Consider the following 23,304-nt stretch of genomic DNA (forward strand, 5'->3'; position numbering starts at 1 on the left):
AAAAGTACTTAGTCTGTTTAATATTTGGTCTCTATAGTGCTGCTGACACTCTATCAATGTTAGAAAATTATAACAGTATATCTTTGACAGTGGTAAGTGGTGATCTGCCAGAATAATTGGCAGCCAGGCAACGTAAAAGCTGAAACATTCTCACAAGTGTTTACCCAGCACAAGCCTTCCTACTGCTGTCTGCCTGTTTACCTGGCACAGCCCGGTTTGAAAACACAAGCGTCTTTGTATGCTTTTCAAAGGATCTTTTGGTAAACAAGAGATATTTTTTCTATATTGAATTCAGGCTGCCTTGCATTCTGTGCTTTGATTTACTTTGCTCAGCAGTAGAAGCCCCAGAGAGAAAGGCCAGGTTTCTTCCCGAAGACCCTCACACATCATTCCATCCTACTTTTATCCTTGAGGATTTGGATCCTGCATACCCTGGCTCAAGGTGTGTTGTGTTTTCATGATCAGGAGGAATATATCTCCTCTCCCTCATCATTTTCCCAGCAGCATTAGCATTTAAGGATGGGCTTTCCCTGTTGTTTGGAGAAGTTGGAGTGGGCATGGGGAGACTGTGTGTGAAGAGGAAGCTTTGCAGGCAGGGGTTTGCCAGGAAGACCTGTGGGTTCTTCCGTAAGAGGACGCAGACCCCTCCCCCCACTGAGCTCGTTCGTCTGGACAAAACTAGACCATCTTTGTTCCGAGAGGTTGTCTTTCCTCCTGCCGCGGGTTGATCTGCTGTCTCCCACTCCTAACTCTCACCCCAACCCTCCCCCCAAAAGGTTTATGAATGCTCAGGACTTCCAGAAGACAGTCGCTGAATCTATAAAGTAGAATGGGACACCAGCAGGCATCCTCCCATCCATCGGGGAGAACAGAAGTATCAATCCTCTCAGAGCGGTGAGAACTCCCGCCTCCGTTCTCCACAATCCCCTCTTGCTCCTCAAACTGGGTGCCCCGCAGGGTGGACGTTCAACTCCAACCGTCTCCCAGCGCTGGGGTGGCCGTGGAGATCGGCTCCTCTCCGGGTGAGGAGAGGGGCGAAGCTGCTCGGGAAGGTGGGAACGCCGCGACGGGGGAGGAAGGCGCCCGAGCTCGGCCCGCGGCGGGGCGGACCCGAGGACCCTGCGGTCGGCGTGCCCCCGCCCCGCCCCCGCGGAGGCCGCCGCCTGCTCGCCGGCCGCGGCGCACGCGTGTGCAGGAGGGGACAGCGCGACACTCCCTGGCCGGCCGTGCGCCGCGCCCGACCCTCCGCCTCGCGCCCGCGCCGCCGAACCCGACCCGGGCCGTCCCGGCACCATGCGGAGGGTGAGTGCGCCCCGCCTCGAAGGCGGGAGGGGGCCGGCGAGCGTGAGAGCGCGCCCCTCCAGCCCGGCTCAGGGCCGCCGGGAGCGATGCGACAGCCTCGCGGGGGAACCGGGCGGGAAGGGCTGAGGGCTGGGCGGCCGGTCTCGCGGGGCCGCGGCCGTGGTCTGGGCGTGGGGGGAGGCGCCCTAAGGACGGTGTCGGCGGGCTACAGGGGGCCCTGGCGTCTCTCCTCTCCCGAGGGCATGGGGCTCATTTGTCACCTGCGGCGGCGCGGACACGTCGGGGCTGTCTGCCCGCGCCTCCCTGGGGCCGCGGTGGGCTGTTCCCCCCCGCACCCCGCGCCTCTGGTTTGCGGGGGGAGCCCCTTCCCCCGCGCCCCCCGAGCCGGCTCGGCTCGCCTGCGTTCTGAGCTCGGCGCCTCGCTCCTCCCTCGGGAGCCTCGTAAACTTTGCGGGCGGGCGCGGGTCGGGCTCCCGCGGCGCACACTCCAGGGAGGGGCGGGCCCCAGAGTCGGGCGGGTGACAGCGCAGTGGCGTGGGTATGAGTTTCGGGGAGGTGGTCGTCACCCCTCGCTTCTAGACACGCGCTCGCTTCTGGCGTTTGTTAGGCGCAGGGCAGTGTGAACTCGAGTCACTCCCTCGGCGCGAGGGAGGCAGGCGCTCGCTGCTCGCCGACCGGAACCCGCGCGGAGGCCCAGAGGGCGGCTCCCAGCCCTGCGCCTGAGCTGGGGGCGCCCTCGGCAGCGGCTCCTTCCCAAACGGCAGGTGTGAGGGCCCTGCGCACACCCTTTCCCCTCCAGCCAGAGCCCTTAGTGGAAAAACTCCAATCTACAGGCTGAACTGCAGGGTTTATTCCACCTCAAGGGACAGCCTGAGGTTGGTGATGTTTGTTGTCCGCCCCGAGAGCACGCGCACACAGGTCCTGCACAGCTTGAGCTTGCCTGTCTGAGGGAGCTGACTGACACGAACGTGTTGGTGGTTTCATGAGTTACCAGTACCAATATGCGGCTGGATTTTAATCTTGGGGACAGAGGCTGCTTTAATCAAACGCGGGATCTCGGCACTTATAGGGAGAAGAGGGTGGAGGAAACTCAAGGAGATCCAGGTAGATATCCATGACATTTCCCCAGACCTCCTAAGGCCAACCCTGATGACAGTTTATGTGCCAAAGAAAGGGTGTTGGGTGTTTTCTGAAGAGACGAGGCTGAGAGAGGAAATGGGAAAAGCAGAGTAAGACTCTCACCAGAGCCTGTGAATTCCTCTGGCTTGGAGTTTGGGGTTGCCTTGTTACTAAGGTATGTATGTGCCCATTCATTTGGTCACCTGAGTGGCCCTTCCAAAGATTTCTTCCTCTCAGGGGCTGGGTTGCTTCAACAGGAACTCTGGCCTGTTGTTTTGCAGATGATGCCAGATTATTAGGTGTTCTGTTTGGTGGGGGTGGGTGGTGTTTGGCGTGAATATATGAAGAGCAAGTGTGAATTGGCCCCAGCTGCCTCTGGAAAGTCTGTTAGTGAGCTGACACGGAAATTTACCTGGCTTACCTTTGGAGTGAGTCCAAACCTGCTCAGGTGTTTTTGGGGAGAATAGGATTCCAGCCAGGCTGGCCAGCTAGTTGGCATGCCTGGCATCGGTGGAGCAGCAGAAATGGAAATTGGTGGGGCTGCTTGTTTAAACTCCAAATTTAGGGGTCAGCAACCTCCTTTTACTTTGAGTGCCACTGGGGTTCTTAAGGAAGGCAACTGGGATGGGATCTGTAGGCCTCAGTAAGGTGTGTTAGGTGGAGAATCTAGATTTGGAGATGGAGGGCATTGACCAGAGTATTTTAAAATGAGATTTGCATATCACCTGCTTTAGGATGGAAGCGATGAATGCTCGCTAGAAATGCAGATTTCTGGGCTCTACCTCAGTCCTATTATATCAGAGCCTCTAGGACTGGAGCTCAGCAATTTATACTTTAAGCACCCACCACCACCTTAAGGCATACGTATTAGACATCTACTATGTGTAGGCACTGTTCTGAGCTCTAGGAGTACAGAGGGCAGATGACAGCTAAGAGCCTTGTTCTCTTGGAGAATGCATTCTAGTTGAGAAATTTGACAGTACAGAAGTAAACAAATATTCAAATAATCTTACAGAGTGACGAGTGCCGTGAGGAAAATACAGCAGGATAATGGAATAGTTACTAAGCGCAAGCTTGTACTGCTGGCCGCAAGACAGGCCAATAAACTGAGAGACGAGTTGTTGGGACAAGGAACAGCAACTTTATTCAGAAAGCCGGCAGACTGAGAAGATGGTGGACTAGTGTCCCAAAGAACCATCTTAACCAGAGTTAGAGTTCAGGCTGCTTTTATACTGAAAGGGGAGGAAGTGTGGCTGGTTGTTGCAGACTTCTTGGTGCCAGAATCCCTTGTTCTTGCAGCTGTCCTGGTAGGTCTGGTCATAATGTTCCTATAAACCTTCAACAAGACAAATGTTTTTTCTGTTCTGCAACTTTTTATCTCTATATGAGTGGGAAAGTGTTATACCTTTAAAGGTCAGAGCCTTGGGAATGGGCTATCCTGTATATTTCAGGCTATAGGCAACATTCTTTTACAAAAGGATCAGAGCCAGCATGACTTAAGCACAGGCAACAGAGCACAAAGTTTAGAGCTAAAGGAATAGGTCAGTATGGAGTGAGGTTTGTTCTTCTCTGTTACAGAAAGGGGAGTGAATCAGGCAGTGAAGCCATTTTAGCGTGTGTCGGCAGGGAAGACATTTCTAAGGAGTTGACATTTGAACTGTGAATTACACGATGAAAAGAAGTCAGTTATGCAAAGTTTCAGGGAAAGTGCTGCAGGCTGAGGAAGATCAAACGCGAAGGCCCTGAGGCAGGAACAGGCTTGGCCTGTGTGAGAAACAGAGAGAAGATATCAGAGTTGAAGCAGAGTGGGGTGCATAAGGGGTGGGGAAAGTGGAATGAAGGGACCAAGTTCTATAGGACCTTCTTGGCCATGTTAAGAAATTTAGATTTAAGCCTAAATGCAGAGGGATGATATTTAGAGAATTTTAAGGAGAGGAGTAGAATGATGTGGTCTGGTTTACTTGTTTGAAGATCAGTTTGGCTATTGTGCGTAGAATGGAGTATGGAATGGGGATGGTACTGGTAAAGGGAGACCACCTTTGAGTGCAGGAGTGATGGAGAGAGGGGGAGATATTTCGGAGGTAGAGTCAACTGAACTTGCTGATGTGGGAGGAAGGAAGGGGTAGGAATCCTCTCATGTACATTTAAGGTTGCTAATTGCGTGTGAGTGTGGGTATGTGAGAGTGCGTGCGCCCAAGAGAGAGGGAAAGAGAAGTGGAGAAAAGAAGGTGGTTGGGCCTTGGTTGGAATGCCCCAATGATAATGAAAATAGCTAACAGTCAGTGAACATTTTCTGTGGTACATGTATTAGCAAGTCTTGTGAAATAGCAACTGTTGTCACCGTTCTACAGATGTGGTAATAACAAGCTCAGAAAGGTTGAGTATGTTGCTCTAGGCCACTCAGCTGAGTGTTGGACCTGGAATTGTACCCGGGTTTGCCTGCCCCAAAGCCCTGGCTCTTGCCACTATGCTCTGCTGCCTACAAACTGCCTGCTCCTGCCTCAGACCTTTTCTGTTTCCGAAGAGATAATTTAGCTGTTCAGAAGATGCATGTGGCAACCTTTTAGCTGTTGTAGATCAGTAAATGCAGAGGGAGGGAAGACATTCTACTAGAATGGAAAGTAATGGCTATTTTCATTGGTGTTCCTGAATGAAAGGGTGCATAGGGAATGTTCAAAATGGGAGCACAGAAGATGCCCAATAACTGGGTTTCTCCGAGGAGAGGCTGACATGGTGCATCACCACTCTGCCTGGTGCTTTGAACCTCATGTGACCACCAGAGAAGCCATGTGCTGGATTCTTCTTTCACTTCTTCACGTAGCTAGCTAATGTTTTGTTCTCTATTTTTGCATCCAAAATGAGCTCTTTCCTATGCAGAGCCAAGGGTTTTAGAGGATTGGTTACTTTAAAAAATTATTTGTATTAGAAAGAGTTAGAAATCAGTTGTGAAAAAATAATTACAGTGGTAGCTACTATTTATTGATTGCTTTCTTTGTGCCAGGCATCTGTTGTCTCCTTCATGTTCATAACAACCTTTTAAGTTACAATTAATAAGTGATACATTTACACAATATAAAATTTAAAAGATATGGAGAAGTTTACAGTGAACATTGTTCCTCCTACCCTGTTTCCCAGCTAGCTGCTGCCCTTCCCCTAGAAATAATTGATGTTAAACCCATTTTTTGTGTACTTCCAGGAATAATCTATGCAGATACATAGCAGGTATATAGTCACACTCCCCCGCCCCCCCTCTTTTTTTTTTAACACACAAATGTAAATGTAAATGGTAGCATATGAGTGCACTTTGCTTTTTTCCCTGTACACAAGATCAGTGTTTGTAGATCTACCGGTTCTTTTTATGGCTGCATATAGGATACCTTTATATGGATCTACTAGAAGTGGTGTTTCTAGTCTTTTGCTACTATCAGCAGTGCTGTGCTGAATAATCTTATACATACATGATTTTATATGTATGTGAGTATATCTGTGTGATAAATTTCTGGGTCACCTGATACAAACATCTTTACTTTTGTTAGGTGAAGCAGCATAGTATTGGGGGGATATTTATAGAAATATATAGATACATAAATATAGCAATATAGCACAGACCTGGTAGCCGGATTTCCTGGTGGTTGCATCTTGACTCTGCCATTCACACGCTGTGTAAGTCACTTAACCTCTCTTTAACTCCGTGACCTGACTTGTAAAATAAGAATAGGAATAGTGCCTACCTAATAGGATTGTTATGAAGAGTCTATCAGTTAGTCTGTGTTGATTTGTTATCACTCCAAAACTTAGTGGCTTAAGACAAATTGTACTTGGCTTTTGAGTCGGTAGGTTGGCTTTTCTTGGCCGGCCAACCCAACTGAGCTCTGCTAAGTTCTCTCATGCTTCTGTGGTCCTGGTGGGTCAGCTGGTCGCTGGAGCATCTAGGATGGCCTCATTCATATATCTGGCAGTGGACAAGTGAGTTGGGCTGTGGGGACCTCGTTTGGGACAGCAGGTTTCTTCATATGGGGGTCTCTGGGTGCAAAAAAACAGCAAGAGATGGCAAACCCCAAAGCACAAGCATTTTTCAAATCTCTGCTTGTGTCACATTTGCTGTTGTCCCACTGACCAAAGCAAGTGTCCCGCCAAGCTTAGAGTCCATGTGGGAGGGGACTCTCCAAGGACAAGGATACAGTGAGGGGAATCATTGCTGCCATTTTGGCAAACAATCTTGAATAAGTTAATGGAATAAGTCAATAAATGAATAAGGTAATAATTGTAAAGTGACAAAAATGGAATGAGTTAATAATTGTAAAGTGACTAGTACAGAACCTGGCACATTGTAAGTTTGTTAAACTGAAAAAAAAAAGAGAGGTATGACCAAGTTGCCCTCACTTTTCACCTCCACAGCAACGTGTGAGAGTGCTGTCTTCCTGTTTCTTCCTAACATTGTAGCAAAGTGATTTATCCGTGGAGAGGCGGGTGTTCTTGTTCCCAATTTTAAAGATGGAAAAAGTGATGCTCAGAGATGTCAAGGCATTTTTTCTGATGCTACAGACCAAACAACAGTGTGAATCCTTTGTGCGTCTGGCTCTAGAGCACCTCAGCTTGTCTTGCTGCTCTAGACAGAGGTATGATTTCTGTGTCCCTGATGCCCCAGCCACTGCTCTCCCGCCTACCCTCTCATTTCATGCCTCTCATTTCCACTTCACATTTGGGTCTTACTAGGTTGAGAGTGATCTGTCAATCTGTTGTAATCTTTCATAGTGACTTTGATTTCATCCTGGCCTACTGGATTCAAAGTAAAGTGTCCACAGAGACAGTGGGCTCTGTTATGTTTGCAAAGGGATGATAAAGGGAAACTTGTCACTTTATCACTTTTAAATTCAGAAAATAGTTGTCTGGCCTTATTTTTTTTATTCTTTCTTCTTTTCATTCCTTAACATCTTTTTGCTTCACTTTCTCCCTTACAAAGCAGAAATTCCATTCCCCAAGGGGACAGATGTGAAGGTAGGAGACATTATTTCATTGTGGTTCAGGACTTGCTCCTGGAGACAGATTGCCTGGATTCAAATCCAGCTCAGCTATTTATTAGCTGTGTGACTTGGATTGGCTAACCTGCATTAAAGGGTTTTTCTGAGGGCTGAATAACAATCTGTTTAAAGTGCTCTATTATTATTACGTAGCAGATTACTTTTGCTTCTGTCTTCTCCGTTCTGTTTTACATCCTTGCTCCTCCAAACCTATTCCTATGCCCCTAGATATGTCTGACATTTACTGAGCCCTTACTCTAAGTGCCTTATGTGTAATTAACTCATTTAATCCTCAACAAACCTCTGAAATAAGTGCCATTTTGTTCCCGTGTTCAAGTGAGGAAGCTAGACACTGAATAGCTAAGTAATTTGCCAGGCATACCACAGCCAGTAAATGATATAGCAGGGATTTTAAACCAGGCATTCTGGCACCAGAGTCTGGGTTCTTAATGTTTATGCTAAAAAAAAAAAAACAAAAAACAGGATGGAAGCTTGGGGATTTAAAATGGAGAGCTTCTGCTCTAGGTAAACTGCTGGTAAACTTACATGCAGCCTCCATCCTCAGCAGCTGATGAGTATACCCACCTGAGCCTTAGACCGAAAATCCTAGCACAAAAAAATATATAAACTTTCAATCCTTTTGCCAAAAGCCTTTCCACTTCAGTTATGGTAATCCTAACAAGATTTCAGGCCTTGTGCCTCTCTTGTAACTGAGGTGTGACCTTTGAAAATACATGGGGCTTTTTTTCTTTTAATTAATTAATTAATTAATTTTTGGCTGCGTTGGGTCTTTGTTGCTGCGCCTGGGCTCTCTCTAGTTGCGGGGAGCAGGGGCTGCTCCTCACCTCGGTTCGCGGGCCTCTCACTGCGGCAGCCTCTCCCGTTGCGGAGCACGGGCTCCAGGCGCACGGGCTCCAGTATTTGTGGCGTGAGGGCTCAGTAGTTGTGGTGCACGGGCCTAGTTGCTCCGCGGCATGTGGGATCTTCCCGGACCAGGGCTCGAACCCGTGTCCCCTGCATTGGCAGGCGGACTCCCAACCATTGTGCCACCAGGGAAGTCCCATGGGGCTTTTTTTTAAGGTTTGACAATCAAGCTGTCTAGTTCTGAGTCTTGCCACCTCTTGCTCCTTTTGATGGATTGCTTGTCCAGTGGCAGACAACGCTTGCCTAAGGGGCAGAGAGAATAAAATACAAACACTACAGATAATACATAGCTTTTTGAGTTTAGAACTGTGTATCTCTTCAAGTTGAAGGAAACAACTGAGGCAGTTTCGTAAGCTTTGTTTGTACATGGACTAAATGTAGTGTGGTGACTCTCACGGAACAGATATTTCAAATGAACCTCATTGTGTGGTACACATCCATTGTGAGTGAGCGAGCTCTGCATGGCCCTGATATCCTCAGAGGGTTGGCGTCTGTCTAAGGAGGTGGTGAAGCAGTTCTGTGAATGGTGGTATGCTGTTGCAAAGGAAGAAGAAGGTGGTAGGGGTCGTAGTGGGAGTTCCTTATCTAGTCGGGTCGGGGGCAGAGGGAAGGTTCATAAAAGCCTTCCAGACAAAGTGACTATTAGCTGAGACTTGAAGGGTGAGCAGGGCAACCAGGAAAGAGGAGGAGGAGTTCCAGGTGGGATGAACAGCCTGTGCAAAAGGGGGAGAGGAGTAGCGCATTGAAAGAAGCAAGAGGCGTTTAGAGTAGCTAAATGCATAGAACACAAAAGAGTAAACGGCAAGAGTTGAGGAGGGAAAGATAGGGAAAGGCCAGGTCATAAAGGGCTGTGTAGGTCATGTTGAGAAGTGTCTGAAGGGCAACAGAAAGCCACTGAGATGTTCTAAGCAGATTTTTGAAAATCAGATATTTGCTTCAGAAGGTTCCTTTGGCCACAAGGTGGAGAACGGACTGGAGAGGCAAGACTGGGTTAGGAAGCCTGGTTAGGAGGCTGTTACAGTCATTGATCCAGATGACCTGGACCAGGGAGATGGGAAAGGGAAAGGAGAGACCTGTTCTATTCAAGAGATGTTTTAGCAGTAGAATCAGTAGGACTTAGTGACTGATAGGGTGCAGAGGATCAGGGGGGACAGAGGTTAAGGATGACAGACTCCCAGGTTTCTGGCTTGGAAACTGGGTGTATGGTGGTGCCATGAACTGAGACGTAAAACTCTGGAGGAAAAACCAAGGGGTGGGACTTGGGAAGATTGCTTCTGTTTTGTACACTTTGAGTTTGAGGCATATAGGTAATAGCAATGGAAGCCATTGGAATTACAGAACAGACAGTGTATTTACAAACAGTGTTTCACAAAATCTGTGTACATAAGAATCACCTGGGGACTTCCCTGGTGGTCCAGTGGTTGAGAACCCGCCTTCCAATGCACGGGATGCGGGTTTGATCCCTGGTTGGGGAACCAAGATCCCACATGCCGCAGGGCAACGAAGCCCGTGCGCCACAGCTAAAGAGCTCACATGCTCTGGAGCCCACACGCCACAACTACGGAGCCCACGCGCTCTGGAGCCTGTGTGCCGCAACTACAGAGCCCGTGCGCTCTGGAGGCCGCACACCACAACTGGAGAGAAGCCTGCGCCACAACGAAGAGCCCGCGTGAGACCCGACGCAGCCATAAATAAATAAGTGAATAAATAAATATTTTAAAAAAGAACCCATCAGGTTTTAAAGAAAAATAAGAATCACTTGGGGGGTTTATTAAAAATGCAGATTCCTGGGCAACCTCCAAAGCTGCTGATTCAGTAGGTCTGCGGTCAGCAACTGGAATCTGCAATGTCTAGTAGAGTTGGCAGTAATGCATAATCTACAACCCAGCTACCTCACCCTTAGGTATATGTCCTGGAGGATCTCTACCACCCTCTGACCTACACTTTTAAAAAAAGGAAATGTCTAATATGTAAAAAGATATAAAGATTAATACATTGACATCTGTGTATCCACCACAGCTTAAAAATAAAAAAAAAATTTTACTAAGGTAAACTGTGGTATATTTATAACATGGAATAGAGCTCAGCCATAAAAGGGAACAGTCTACTGTATATGCATGAACATGGATGAATCACAAGCTAGACACAGAAGTACATACTGTATGATTTTGGTTATATGAAGTTCTAGAACAGGAAAAACTAAATTATGGTGATAGGAATCAAAACAGTGGTTGCTGGTGGGGATTGACTAGGAAGAGGCATGAGGAATTTTCCGAGGTGATGGAAATGGTCTACTTCTTGATAGGGGTGCGGTTTACATGGGTGTATACATCAGTCAGACTCATTGAACTGCACGCTTAAGAGCTATATCATTATATGTAAATTATACCTTGATAAAAGACTGTAACCCAATACAAAAACAAAAACAAAAACAAAAAAACCCAACAACAGCAGAGATGGAGCTCTCCCAGTACTTTCCTTCCAACCAAAGGTAGCTTCTATCCTGAATATAGCATGTCTATGCCCTTTAATATTTTTATTATATATGCATATGTCCCTAAGCAAGATATACTGTTATTTTGCCTGTCTTTGAACTTTATGTATATCACAACATATATACACATATGTGTGTGTATGAACATATTATGTATTCTTGTAATTTGCTTTTTTGCATTATGTATGTGAGATTTATCCATTTGATACCAGTAGCTGATCATGCATTTTTAGGCCTAAGTATATCATGAAGTGAAATACTACATAATTGAGTTATCCTTTCTCTTTCTGCCATGTGTTTAGGTTGTTTCAAAGCATTGCTGCTATCATGTTGTGTATCTACTTGTTTGTGAGTGCCAGGGCATTTAGGGGTGGGATAGTGGGGCTGCAGGATAAGCGTACTGTCAATTCTGATATTGCCATACTCTTCTCCAAAGAGGTTTATTAGCAGTTTGTGAATGGTCTATATTTTTACCAAACACTTGGTACTGTCCGACTTTAAATTTTTTTGCAAATTAGACAGGGGTGAAATATTATCTCACTGTGGTTTTAATTTGTGGTTCCCTGATTACAGGTGTGGTTGAACATATTTTTATGTATTCTTTGGCCATTCAAGTTTCCTCTTCTGTGAAATATCAGTTCATATCTTCTGCTCATTTCTTTTTTTCTTTTCTTTTTTTTTATAGCTCATGTGTGTTGCAGCTTTGCTGGCTGACTTCTTTTTTTTTTTAATAAATTTATTTATTTTTTGGCTGTGTTGGGTCTTCGTTTCTGTGTGAGGGCTTTCTCTAGTTGCGGCGAGCGGGGTCCACTCTTCATCGCGGTGCACGGGCCTCTCACTATCACGGCCTCTCACTATCGCGGCCTCCCTTGTTGCGGAGCATAAGCTGCAGACGTGCAGGCTCAGTAGTTGTGGCTCACGGGCCCAGTTGCTCTGCGGCATGTGGGATCTTCCCAGACCAGGGCTCGAACCCATGTCCCCTGCATTGGCAGGCAGACTCTCAACCACTGCGCCACCAGGGAAGCCCTCATTTCTTTTTTATATTGTCTTTTTCTTACTGAGTTGCAAACACATTTTTCCAGTTTGTCTTTTTTTTTAATTAATTTATTTTTTAAGTTTTTTTATTTTTTTAGTTTTTGGCCTCTTCCGGCGGCATGTGGGATCTTAGTTCCCCAACCAGGGACCAAACCCATGCTCCCTGCAGTGGAAGTGGAGTCTTAACCACTGGACCACCAGGAAAGCCCCCCGTTTGTCTTTTTTTAATGGAATATTTTGATGAATTTTAATGTATAATATTTGAGTTTTGTGCTTTTTGCTTCATAAAGGATCCTTCCATGTCTGCAAACTAAAGATATTTACCGATGTTTCCTAAAAAGAGTTTTTGCCTTTAATATTTAGACCATTAACCCACTTGATACTAAATTCAATATTTTAAGTGAGGTAGGAATTCAGTTTTTCCCCCATATTGACAACCAGTCATTCCAGCAACACTTACTGAATACCCATCCTTTCCTCACCAATGTTCAGTGCCACCTTTTGGCATTTATCAAGTTTCCATATATGGATGAGTCTACGGGCTCTTTATTCAGATCTCAGTTACTACTTATTTATACTAACTCCTGATATCAGGCAGTAGAGTCACCTTGCCTCGTTGTTTTGAGTATGTTTAAATGTTTTGTTCATTGATATATCTAGTGCCTAGAACAATGGCAGACCCATAGTAGGGGATCAATAAATATCTATTGAATGGATGGCTGAAGGAATCTCATGGGGTACCTGCTAAGTCAGTAGTCTAGCAGTTCCTGACATGCTGGACGGTGGTTTACCTGTGGGGAGAGGAAGAGAAGGCAGTCGGAAACACTGTCTCTTGCTTCTGCCCTCCCTTGCTCTCTGTTGCTTTTTGTCTCTTCTCATTCAGACCAAAATCTAGAAGAATGAATCCTCAGCCAGCCCAACAACTACTACTCAGTATAGCTACAACCTGCTAGTACAGGGTTTAGTGAGAGTGGGATTGCTGCTAATAGTGACCTTGGAGGATTCTGACCACAAATTGTAGATGGCTGTGTGAGGCCTTTTGGAGTTCGGCCAATAACTGGGCCCTTAACCCTTGGAAATAGGAGAGAGGGTCCTCTAAAACTAGGTCTTCTATGCATTTGGATGTCTTTATTTTGCAGGCTAGTGTAACTTCGAAATACACTTCTTGCTGTAGTGTAGTTCTTGCTGTGTTTTGTTAATAAAAAGAACCACTATTTACTTAATGCTTGCTACATGCAAAGCATTGTGCTAAGCGCTTTGCATATACATGTATAGTTCATTGACTCTTCAAAACCATCTTTTTTTAAAAAAACTTTTTGCAGTAAGCAGTAGTTATTTATTTTTTCATTCATCTAATCTTCTTGAGCCTTATTGGACTGAATTAGAGACCAGGGCTGCCAATTCCAGGAACTCACAGTTTAGTGAAGGGCAGACTTTTAAAGAAATAGTTGCCGTGCAGTGTGATGATTGCATTTTACAAAAGCATATCCAAAATACAGTCTAGAAAATAGCATGATTAACTCCGAGGGACAGAAGAGAGGAGTTGCAGTGTCAGGGGAATCTAGGAAGAGGGTTTTAAATAGGACATGACCACTGGGAACACTCTTGAAGGCCTCTGGGCCTCTAGGCCTCTGGGCCTCTAGCTTGATATGTTTACTCCGACCTTCAGCTGGCCTCTCCTTCTCAAAGAGCATGTCTCCCCACTTCCTTATTCACCGATGGCTTCCTCCTTTAACCACAATTTTTAAAAATTAACTTTTTAGCAACTTTATTGAGGAATGATTTACATACTTTGAAATTGATCAGTGTTGAGTGTATAATTCAGTGATTTTTTAGTAAATTTCCTGAGTCAAAATCATCACTGAAAGTAGTAGTAAGGGGCTTCCCTGGTGGCACAGTGGTTAAGAATCCGCCTGCCAGTGCAAGGGACATGAGTTCGAGCCCTGGTCCGGGAGGATCCTACATGCCGCGGAGCAACTAAGCCCGTGTGCCACAACTACCGAGCCTGCGCTCTAGAGCCTGTGAGCCACAACTACTGAGCCCAGGTGCCACAACTACTGAGCCTGCACTCTAGAGCCCACAAGCCACAACTACTGTAGCCCGTGTGCCTAGAGCCCGTGCTCCGCAACAAAAGAAGCCACCGCAATGAGAAGCCCTCACATCACAATGAAGAGTAGCCCCCGCTCGCCGCAACTAGAGAAAGTCCGCACACAGCAACAAAGACCCAACACAGCCAAAACTAAGTAAACTAAAATAAATTAATTAAAAAAAAAATAGTATTAACCCCCAATTGATAGGTGCAGACTGCGGCTTAGGGAAATGAAGTGTGGTCTCTGTGCACGTGCAGCTAGTACCTGGCAGAGCCAGGATTCACACTAGTGTAATGGCTCGTGAAAGCATATTAAGGTTTTCAACAGGGAAATCAGCCCACGGAGTTCTTCAGTATAAGAGCACCTTCTTTGTTATCTTGGCATCTAAGGACTGGGTATGTTATGAAACTGGGCACTGTTGTTCACAGAGGGTTTAGGTAAAAACACCGGGAAAGAGGGCTAGATTAGGTGTTGTTTGAAATGTGAGTAAAATACTTTAAGAATTGAACCAATGCACATAACCAGCCAGACAAAAACCCAAAGTCAAACACTTTAAAAAAAAAAAAAAAGAGTTGTACCAACAATCAATGCGTGTGATAAAGCCACAGATTAAAATATGTGCTTGTGATGTGAATAATAAACCACTCTGGTTACTTTTCTCCTAAACCATTATGCTTATTATTTGGCTTTCCAGGGTATTTACATTAATTTTCTAATGGAGAGTATTTTATTTTTACCCCCAAGCAAGCTGTGACATGGTATAGTCAAGCAGGCAGTTCAAAGGAGCGAGGCTTCCCACTTTTTCTAGTCTAAATTACGGGGTTTGAAATGTTCTGACAATTGAATTAGCTGATTGGTGCAACAATAGCAAACACTTTATACATAATTTGTGTTGCCTTCAGAGATGGCAGAAACTAGGCTGCTGATAATAGACCAGAATTGTCTGGACCGTGACAGGCCACCCTCCTGCCTCAGTGGAAGGGAGGACAGCAGCTCCTTCCATTCTACTTTGAATTATGCTTTGTACACTGCACTTCTGACTTGTGAATATTAATGCTGGGAAAATGGCAACAGTGCTTGAGATATTTGTTGACAGGGTAAAGCTCTCCATCCCTCAATAAAAGGAAGTCTGAAACACAGCCCACGCAGAGGGCCCTGCGTGATCAGTATGCTCGGCCGCCTCTGCCTCTTCATGCGTCCGTCATTCTAATAATGGAATTGAGTGTGCAGAAACCCTTCCCTGCCCCTGCTTCTGGATTAGGAAACCACAGAAATAGTCTCAATTCAATATTGGGACACTCAGGTAGAGGTAACTAGACTGTGGTATGCTTTTTAGGTTAGTATCAAGGAAAATATATCTGAGATGGTTCTAAGTTCAGTATTTTATTTCATATTTGACAAATGATCAGAGTCATTTTTCAGGAAGTAATCTAATACCTCCCCTAAAGCAGGGATTGACAGACTTTTTCTTTGCGGGGCCAGATAGTAAATGTTTTAGGCTTCGTGGGTCATGTGGATTCTTGTCACAGCTACTTAACTCTGCCATTGTAATGTGAAAACAGCCATAGGTAATACATAAAACGACATAAAATGAATAAGTGTGGCTGTGTCCCGATAAAACTTTATTTATGGACACTGAAATCTGAATTTCAGATAATTTTCACAGGTCACAAAATATAATTCTTCTGATTTTTCCAGTCATTTAAACATGTTAAAACCATTCTTATGGATCACACACACACACACACACACACACACACACACACACACACACAAACAGGTGGCTGGATTTGGCCATAATTTTCCTGTAGCATTAGAGTTTTCCCTGTGTCCCAGGTATGTCTGCAGTTTGTTTTCCAGTATGTGAAGCATCATTTTCTGCCATGGCCCATACTCATACTCAGAAGTTATACAGAGCTACATGGACAGAAAACCAGAAACCCATTCCAAACCAAGATATTTCATATTTCATTTCCCTGCTTGCCTCACTTGTCGCCTCCTCATACACACATACACATATCCATCCACCTGCCTTTACCTGCTGTTCATGGCACCCTTTCCTAATTACAAGGGATCTCGTTTCCATGCTTCGGGATCCTAATGAGCTTTATTAACTAGAATTATGGAAATTTATTATGGATATTAGTAGTGAGGCGATGGACATTGCTTTCTTTGCAGAAGTGGATACCTTTGTTTTCTTTATCTTCAGATAATTTATCGTTACAAGTTATAAAATGAAATTAGAATGTTACAAGCTGTGCATTCTACAAATTTATTAAAATTCCATTTAATAGATATTTTTTAGTGCTTATATAGTAAGAAGTGGTTATTTGGGATGCAGGTAGTCTTCCTGAACTATGGGCAGGTGTAAGAATTGTCCAGGAGCACCACAGCACTTTGCTGGTTGGTGCATGGGTGTTCTGTACAGTGAGACTCAAGATCAGGTTAGAGTTCACCAGTGCTCAGAAATTTGGTACTTGAATAATGGTGCAGTGGAGATATAGCATTATACTGTGGCGTCTGAACTGAGGTGCGACGTATACAGGCTTGTGGAACTTGGACCACTCTGAGCCTCATCTTCCTCATCTGTGAAATGGGGATAAAATAGTCTATGTGAATGCAGTTTTTGAAATGCTGTCCAGATGAAAGCTGTTACTGTTATTTGCTAAGTCTGAGTGCAGTCTCTTGTTCATGGCTCACAAGCCTGGCTGGTTATTAGAATCATTTGTGGGAGTGGGTGGCGGGGGGAGGGGCATTGGGAAAATACAGATTTCCAGTCTCACCCCAGACTTACTGAATCAGAATTTCTCTGAGAGGACCTAGAAGTCTGTATTTTTAACAGGTTCCATAGGTAATTATGATGTGTTTGGGAAGCTTGGTTTTGTTCATATGTCTCAGTTGATGGATTTAAGAAAACCTAAACTTCCCTTGTAATCCTAGCTTGGACTTCCCCCTTAAAAGTTCATGCCATTTATCTTCACAAACAATAAGGGAATCAAAAGACAGAGGATCAGGAAGAACAAGAATTATCTTCACTTTATCTTCCTGGGAATGTCTGTTTCAGTAAGTGGAAATAGAAGGAGAACTGGAGATTTGATATCCAACCCAGTGTAAGAACCCAAATTGTGTTTCTCCTCCTTCAGCTCTCCCTCTGCAGCCCTGAGATTTACAGTGTTGTTTTCACTTTCTTCTGTGCCCTGAAGCATGTGTGTGAAAGAAAGAGCATGAGATTAAGCACACTATGAATGTACAACAGATCGACAATATCCTTTCCAGTTTTGCCACTCAAAGCTCATCATTGAAAATGTTTTTCCGAGTTATTTCTGGAACTAACACAATTGTAGTGTTGGCACATACAGATCACAGACACAAAAAGAATCTTAGTAGTACTAAAAAGATAAATTGATTCTGAATTTCTCACATTCGCTGCCTTGCCTCTAATTTACATATGAGTAATTGTAGACTTCAAATGAGTGAAATCATCCACCACTTCCACAGTGGCAGCCCAGATTGTTTTCAACAGTAGAACTCAGTAGTATGTACGTACACACAAATGCTCTCTTATAGTACTTTGCAACTTCCTCACGTTTGAGAGCCATACAAAGTATTCCCCTCTCTGCAAAATTCCTTCCACAAATATTAAGTATTTGCTATTCTCCAGATACCTTATTAGAAATGTCCATATGCATAGTCCCACAGTCCTTATCTCAGAGGTTCACAGGCTTGGTAGGAGGATGGTCATGATTATATCGCTGCAGAAAAAGTTAGCGTTCATGTTAATTATATTAATCAAATCATATTTCCAAATTATATTCATTATAAAAGTAGATAATTTATCCCATGGAAAAATATGGGATCAATGTATCTACTCTGTGTGTAGCCTGATCCTTCATTCCATAATTTATTGTAATGTATTATTATCCTTTATTATTTATTCCATTTATTATTTTATTAATTTGATAGAGATACTAGTTTGAAAGTAAGTAGATGCTTAAATATATGAGGGACTAAAAAGGGTATATCTTCTACATTTAGTACTTTTAGTTAGATATGTTCTTACCTGTTGTTCAGTATTCATTTCTAGCTTCAGCTGTCTCCACAAGGTGACTTGGATACTGTGTCTTTACCCTGTGGCTCCAAATCTCCAGAGATAAATATCCGGCAAAGTCCTGCATACTTCTACCTTTCTTCTCCCAAGTGTTCCTCAAACTCAGTGTCGACAAATGGAGCTTATTTTCTTACTCTCAAACCTGATCTTCTTCTTGGGTTTCTTGTTTCAGGGAGCCCCATTACCATTCTCCCAGATGCCAAGGCTTCAGTCTTTTGACATCATCTCTGACTCTTTCTCTCAGTCCTAATCAGGAGCTGAATACTGTTGGGTGAATCTTTGCCATCTTTCCCTTCCACTGCCGTTCTCCTACTTCTAGATCTTTGTCTTGCAAACCAGGGTCTTGGGGATTTGAGTTTTCTTCATCCTAAGTTTCCCAATTTCTATTTTCATGTCCAGGATAATCTAACGAAATCAATAGGTACAGGTTTGGGATCTTCCAGATTTGTATCTGAGTTCTGCCACGATTTGAATGTCTGCATTTGTGTTGTGTTTGTGTGTTGGCTCTGAGTTGGGCAAGTCCTCTCTCCAGCACCATGAGGTGACCAACTTCGTCTGGAACTCCTCACATTGTTGTAACTGTGTGAATCTGGCTTTCCCAGTGGACTGTGAGATCTTGGAGGACAGGGACCATGTTTGGCTTATTTCTGTGTTCTCAGAACCTAGCACTGGGCCCAACACATAGTAGGCACGTATGGTTGTGGTCATTGTATGTATATTGTTCTGAAGTTTCCCCCCCCCCATAGTGTATGGGGATAGTTATGGCTATAGTTGTTTTAATATTTATGTAGTACTTAGTCATGTTGATAGATGACATTTGGCTTAAACTCTCCCTTATTTTTAGACATTTGGACTGTTTTCATTTGTTGGCTATTTGAGCAGTAGAGTTAAAAACTTCTTTGAACAAAGTTATTTTTCTCTCATCAAGATTGTTTTCTTGGGAATCTCTTAATGCAGTAAATAGGTCGAAATGCACCAGCAGTTTTACTCATCTAGTAATATGATGCTAGGTTGTGTTTTGTTTTGTTTTGAGTTAATGAAGAGTCTGGACAGAGCTGTCATGTATGACCTCATTTGAGATATGTTTCTTTAATTTTCAATTACACTCCCTTTGATTTGTAAACTAGGAAGAACAAATGATGGTTATTATCGTCCTGCCAGTGCACTGTCACTGCTTACCTGCACCATTCCCCCTTCCTCCAGTCTGTACACCTTCAGCCACACCTTCAGAAATGTGTGAGGTGCATATTCCTGCAGCCTGAGTGATGTTTCAACAGACAAATCTAATCATGTAGGCCATTCGTACTCAAAACACAGCAGAGGCTTTCCATCGCCTGCCCGATAAAGTGCAGCTATGTTGTCAGGACATACAGAGCCCGTCAAGACCTGGGTTCTGTTTCCCTTTCTAGGCTTATCTTTGGCTGCTGCCCAGATACACTGTCTGCTCACCCTGAAGGCACTGTTTTCAGTTGGGAATGTACATGCTGTTCCCTCCATCTGAAATGAACTCCCTGACCTCTTGCCTGCCTGGCATCGCCTTACTCATCATTCTTCAGGACTCAGCTCAACGTCTTAAGTGCTGCCCTCTTTCCAACCCTTATTACTTTCCCCACTCCCATTCTGAAAGATTTTTTCCATCTTTCATTAAAGCCTTTGTCACCTATATTGAAGCTCTTTGTTAATTTTTTTTCCAACTTTTCACTTAGATTGTGAGCTCATTAAAGGTAGCAATTTTATCAGTCATTTTTGTAACCCAGCTTTTAGTTCAGTGACTAGCACATAGCTTGCCTTCAATAAACATTTTTTTCCTGAATGATCAGAACTATTATTCTGGTTTACTCATTTGTAAGTAGACTACTTATAGGTAAGTCTACTTATTTGTAAGTTGAGAATCCATTTATGGTATATATGGTAATTCTCAATTGTCCAGGATATCAACTTTCCCCAACTATTTGAGTTTTTTAATGGGCAGCAGTTATAATTTTGTTTATTAACTAAGCTGTAAACCCTAGACTGTAAGCTACGTAAGGAGTTACCTGGTTTACCATCATTTCTCTGGTTCCTAGTGCTCATACCCGGCACCCAGTAAGTACTCAATAACTATTTGTTGAATGAGTGAATAGATGAATGAATAAAATTTTGAGAAAAGGCCACTAACCACGTGTCATGTCACAAACGTACGCATTTATATATACATATCTGCCCTATTTTATTAACCGTTCTGTTGCTGAGTCCATTTAACTCAGTGCTTTTCCTGATAACCCCTGTGGCATCTTCAACCTCTACCACAGCATGACTCTGAGGGCCTGTTTGAACCATGCCATCTCAAGCTCATGTCTTTAATGGGAGACGCCTTATAAATGTCAACTACAAGCCAGGAAGCTAACACCTGCTGTAGTAGGCAGGATAGTCTTTTTGCCCCCTAAAGTGGAGCTAGGCTATCTCTAGGACTGACCTCTTCATTTATCTCCAAACGTCAACCAAACCTCCTGTTGTTCTGGGAAATAAATAACTAAATCATATCTGCGTGACTGAGCTGATTTATAGAGAAGTGATGTTGTCCAGAGCCTGCTGCCAAAACCCGAAGAGGTCATTTTGAGAGAAGCATGAAGTATCGGCAGAGAGAGACCACATCCGCTTCCCCTGTGTCGAATCTGCTTGGGATATATGTCTCATTTCTTGGTGTCCTGGTAAGAATTTGCATGTTTTTGGCCACAGCCTATTAACAAGGTACAAAAAAATTCCATCTACTACTTGGTTCTCTCTTATATTACTAGTTCTGTTAAAAAGCTTAACAAGGGAACAAAAAACTGAGGTATTATAGCAGTTAGTGGAGGGGAGGCAGTACCTGGTGTTTCAAGGGAGCAGAATTATCTTCAGCTGTGCATCAGAATGATGAGAGGCGGGAAGACTTTTACAAAAAGAAGAAGAAACCTAGGATGGCAGCAAAAGTCCTGCTATTTGGTTCATTAGAAATGGTATTATACATTATCAGTGACCTACTCCCAGGCTTAGGACTTCTGTTAAAGCCCTGCTGAGTGAAAGCTAAAATCTTAATTGAAAATAGAACGGATTGTATTTATTAAAGCTATTATCAGTGCTGACTGCTCTCAAATGCATTCTTTTTATGATGCTGGAAGGACTACAGGAAGCTTTGCCATCCAGAGCATCGTTTAGCTTTAGCCGCAGGGCTAGCTGGAAACAACAGTGCCCAGCAGGCATAGACCAGAGTCTGGGTGTCTGAGTAGCAGAGGCTGGCATATCTGCGCCAGGAGTGTTGCGCCCAAGTGGCGGGTGCTGCTTAATGAGGCTGCCTCCTATCTGAAGTCCTGGGAGAGCAGTCACAGGGGCAAGCGAGCAGTGCCTGGCCCACCGGAGAAAGATGAGTGCTGAATGAAAGGGGACCAGGGAGTGCAGAGGAAGGCCAGGGCTTGGATCTGATAGAGATGTAGTGTTTTTCTGGCTCCGTATCCAAGGCCATTGAGGTTTACTTGGCTCTGAAATTCAGTGGAAGCTGATGTATGTCAGGGTTCTCCACAGAAACAGACCAATGGGATATGTATAAGTATGTATATATACGAGATTTATTATAAAATTAGCTCATGTGGTTATAGAGGCTGAGAAGATCTATGATTTGCTATCTAAGCTGGAGAACCAAGAAAGCCAGTGGTATAATTCAGTCCGATCCCCAAGGCCTTAGAATCAGCTGATGGTGTAAATCCTGATCTGAGTCTGAAATCCAGAGAATCAGAAGCACCAATGTGATATCCAAGAGCAGGAGAAGATGGATGTCTCAGCTCAAGCAGAGAGAGGGAAGTTGCCGTTCTCTTCCTTTTTTGTTCTATTTAGGCCCTCAACTGATTGGCTGATGCCCACTCACCCTGGGGAGGGCCATCTGCTTTACTCAATTCATCAATTCAAACGCTAATCTCTTCCAGAAACACCCTCACAGGCACACCCAGAAATTTTTACCAGCTCTGTGGGCATCCTTTAGCCCAGTCAAGTTGACAACATGAAATTAACCAACACAGCCGATTAACTCTTAAGTGTCTACAAAAACTCCTGCATGTATTTCCAGAGCCCCTCTCACTCTCCACCATGGGCACTACAGAAGCAGCCAGGCTCTGGCAGCATAAAGGAAGAGAGTGAGGTGGAGGCTGTTTATAAGGATCGATGGGAAAAAGACACATTTAGAGTGGATGGATGATTGTTGTTTGGTCCTGCATGAATTTAGAATTCTCCAGCTACTTAGAAGAGAGAAGTTCTTCTATTTCGTTGTTGCTGTCATCCCCTGACTCCCCCCTGACCCCCAACCCAATGAAGAGGACTGAAAACACATTTTGGATGAGAAATAAACAGATCAGACCTAAGACCTCAGTGAGATGGGGAAGGTAGAGAGTGAGTGGGCTGGGGTGTTGGTTGAACCAGTTGTGCTATTTATTTGTTTTGTGATTCTGGACATGTGAGGAATTTTGGTTTAGGGGAAAGATATGAGACTGGGAGACAGAAGTCCTGGGTTCTAGTTCTGAATCTGCTGCCAATTCGTTGCCAGTGGAATTGCATCTGGAGCATGTCATTTGGATGTGGAGGCTTTAGATTGTTTAGAAAACAATGTTGGTTCTCAGACATGGATTTGACATGGAGTTTTTCTCAATCTGAAGCAAATTTGGCTTGTCATGTAGCTAAGTGTACTCAATCTAGTGGATTCTCTTTTTTTCTAAGATTGGGTATGTCTTACTTTTTTATTTTATTTATTTATTTATTTATTTATTTTTGGCTGCCTTGGGTCTTCGTTGCTGTGCACAGGCTTTCTCTAGTTGCAGGGAGCAAGGTATGCTCTTCGTTGCTGTGTGTGGGCTTATTGTGGTGGCTTCTCTTGTTGCGGAGCACGGGCTCTAGGTGTGCTGGCTTCAGTAGTTGTGGCTCACAGGCTTTAGAGCGCAGGCTCAATAGTTGTGGCACACGCGCCTAGTCGCTCTGTGGCATGTGGGATCTTCCCTGGCCAGGGCTCGAACCCGTGTCCCCCGCACTGGCAGGTAGACTCCCAACCACTGCACCACCAGGGAAGTCCCTGTCTTACTTTTTGATGTTACATTCCTTTCTTTTATGTAGTGATGGTGAAAGTAGGTAGATGGTGGTTGGATTGTATTTATTATTTAAAGACTTGACTTGGCAAGATAAAAAATTGAATTTAATCCTTTAAATTCTTTT

General features: G+C 44.3%; 1 protein-coding gene across 2 annotated transcripts in view; it reads left to right on the top strand.

Annotated features, from left to right (window-relative positions):
* Positions 1 to 1,201: 1,201 nt before the first annotated feature.
* The window catches only part of TMCC3 (transmembrane and coiled-coil domain family 3), a 271,358-nt gene continuing 249,255 nt past the window's right edge, over positions 1,202 to 23,304 (top strand). The window contains exon 1 of one of the 2 annotated variants that reach the window (XM_057556158.1): positions 1,202 to 1,302. In XM_057556158.1, the coding sequence (XP_057412141.1) occupies positions 1,294 to 1,302 (9 nt within the window). In that variant the 5' untranslated portion in view covers positions 1,202 to 1,293. Of the gene's footprint in view, positions 1,303 to 20,701; positions 20,784 to 23,304 lie in introns of those variants that run through there. The other variant, XM_057556156.1, reaches the window with a different exon arrangement.

Source organism: Balaenoptera acutorostrata, chromosome 11 (assembly GCF_949987535.1).
Source record: "Balaenoptera acutorostrata chromosome 11, mBalAcu1.1, whole genome shotgun sequence".
In the NCBI taxonomy this organism is placed as follows: Eukaryota; Metazoa; Chordata; class Mammalia; order Artiodactyla; family Balaenopteridae; genus Balaenoptera; species Balaenoptera acutorostrata.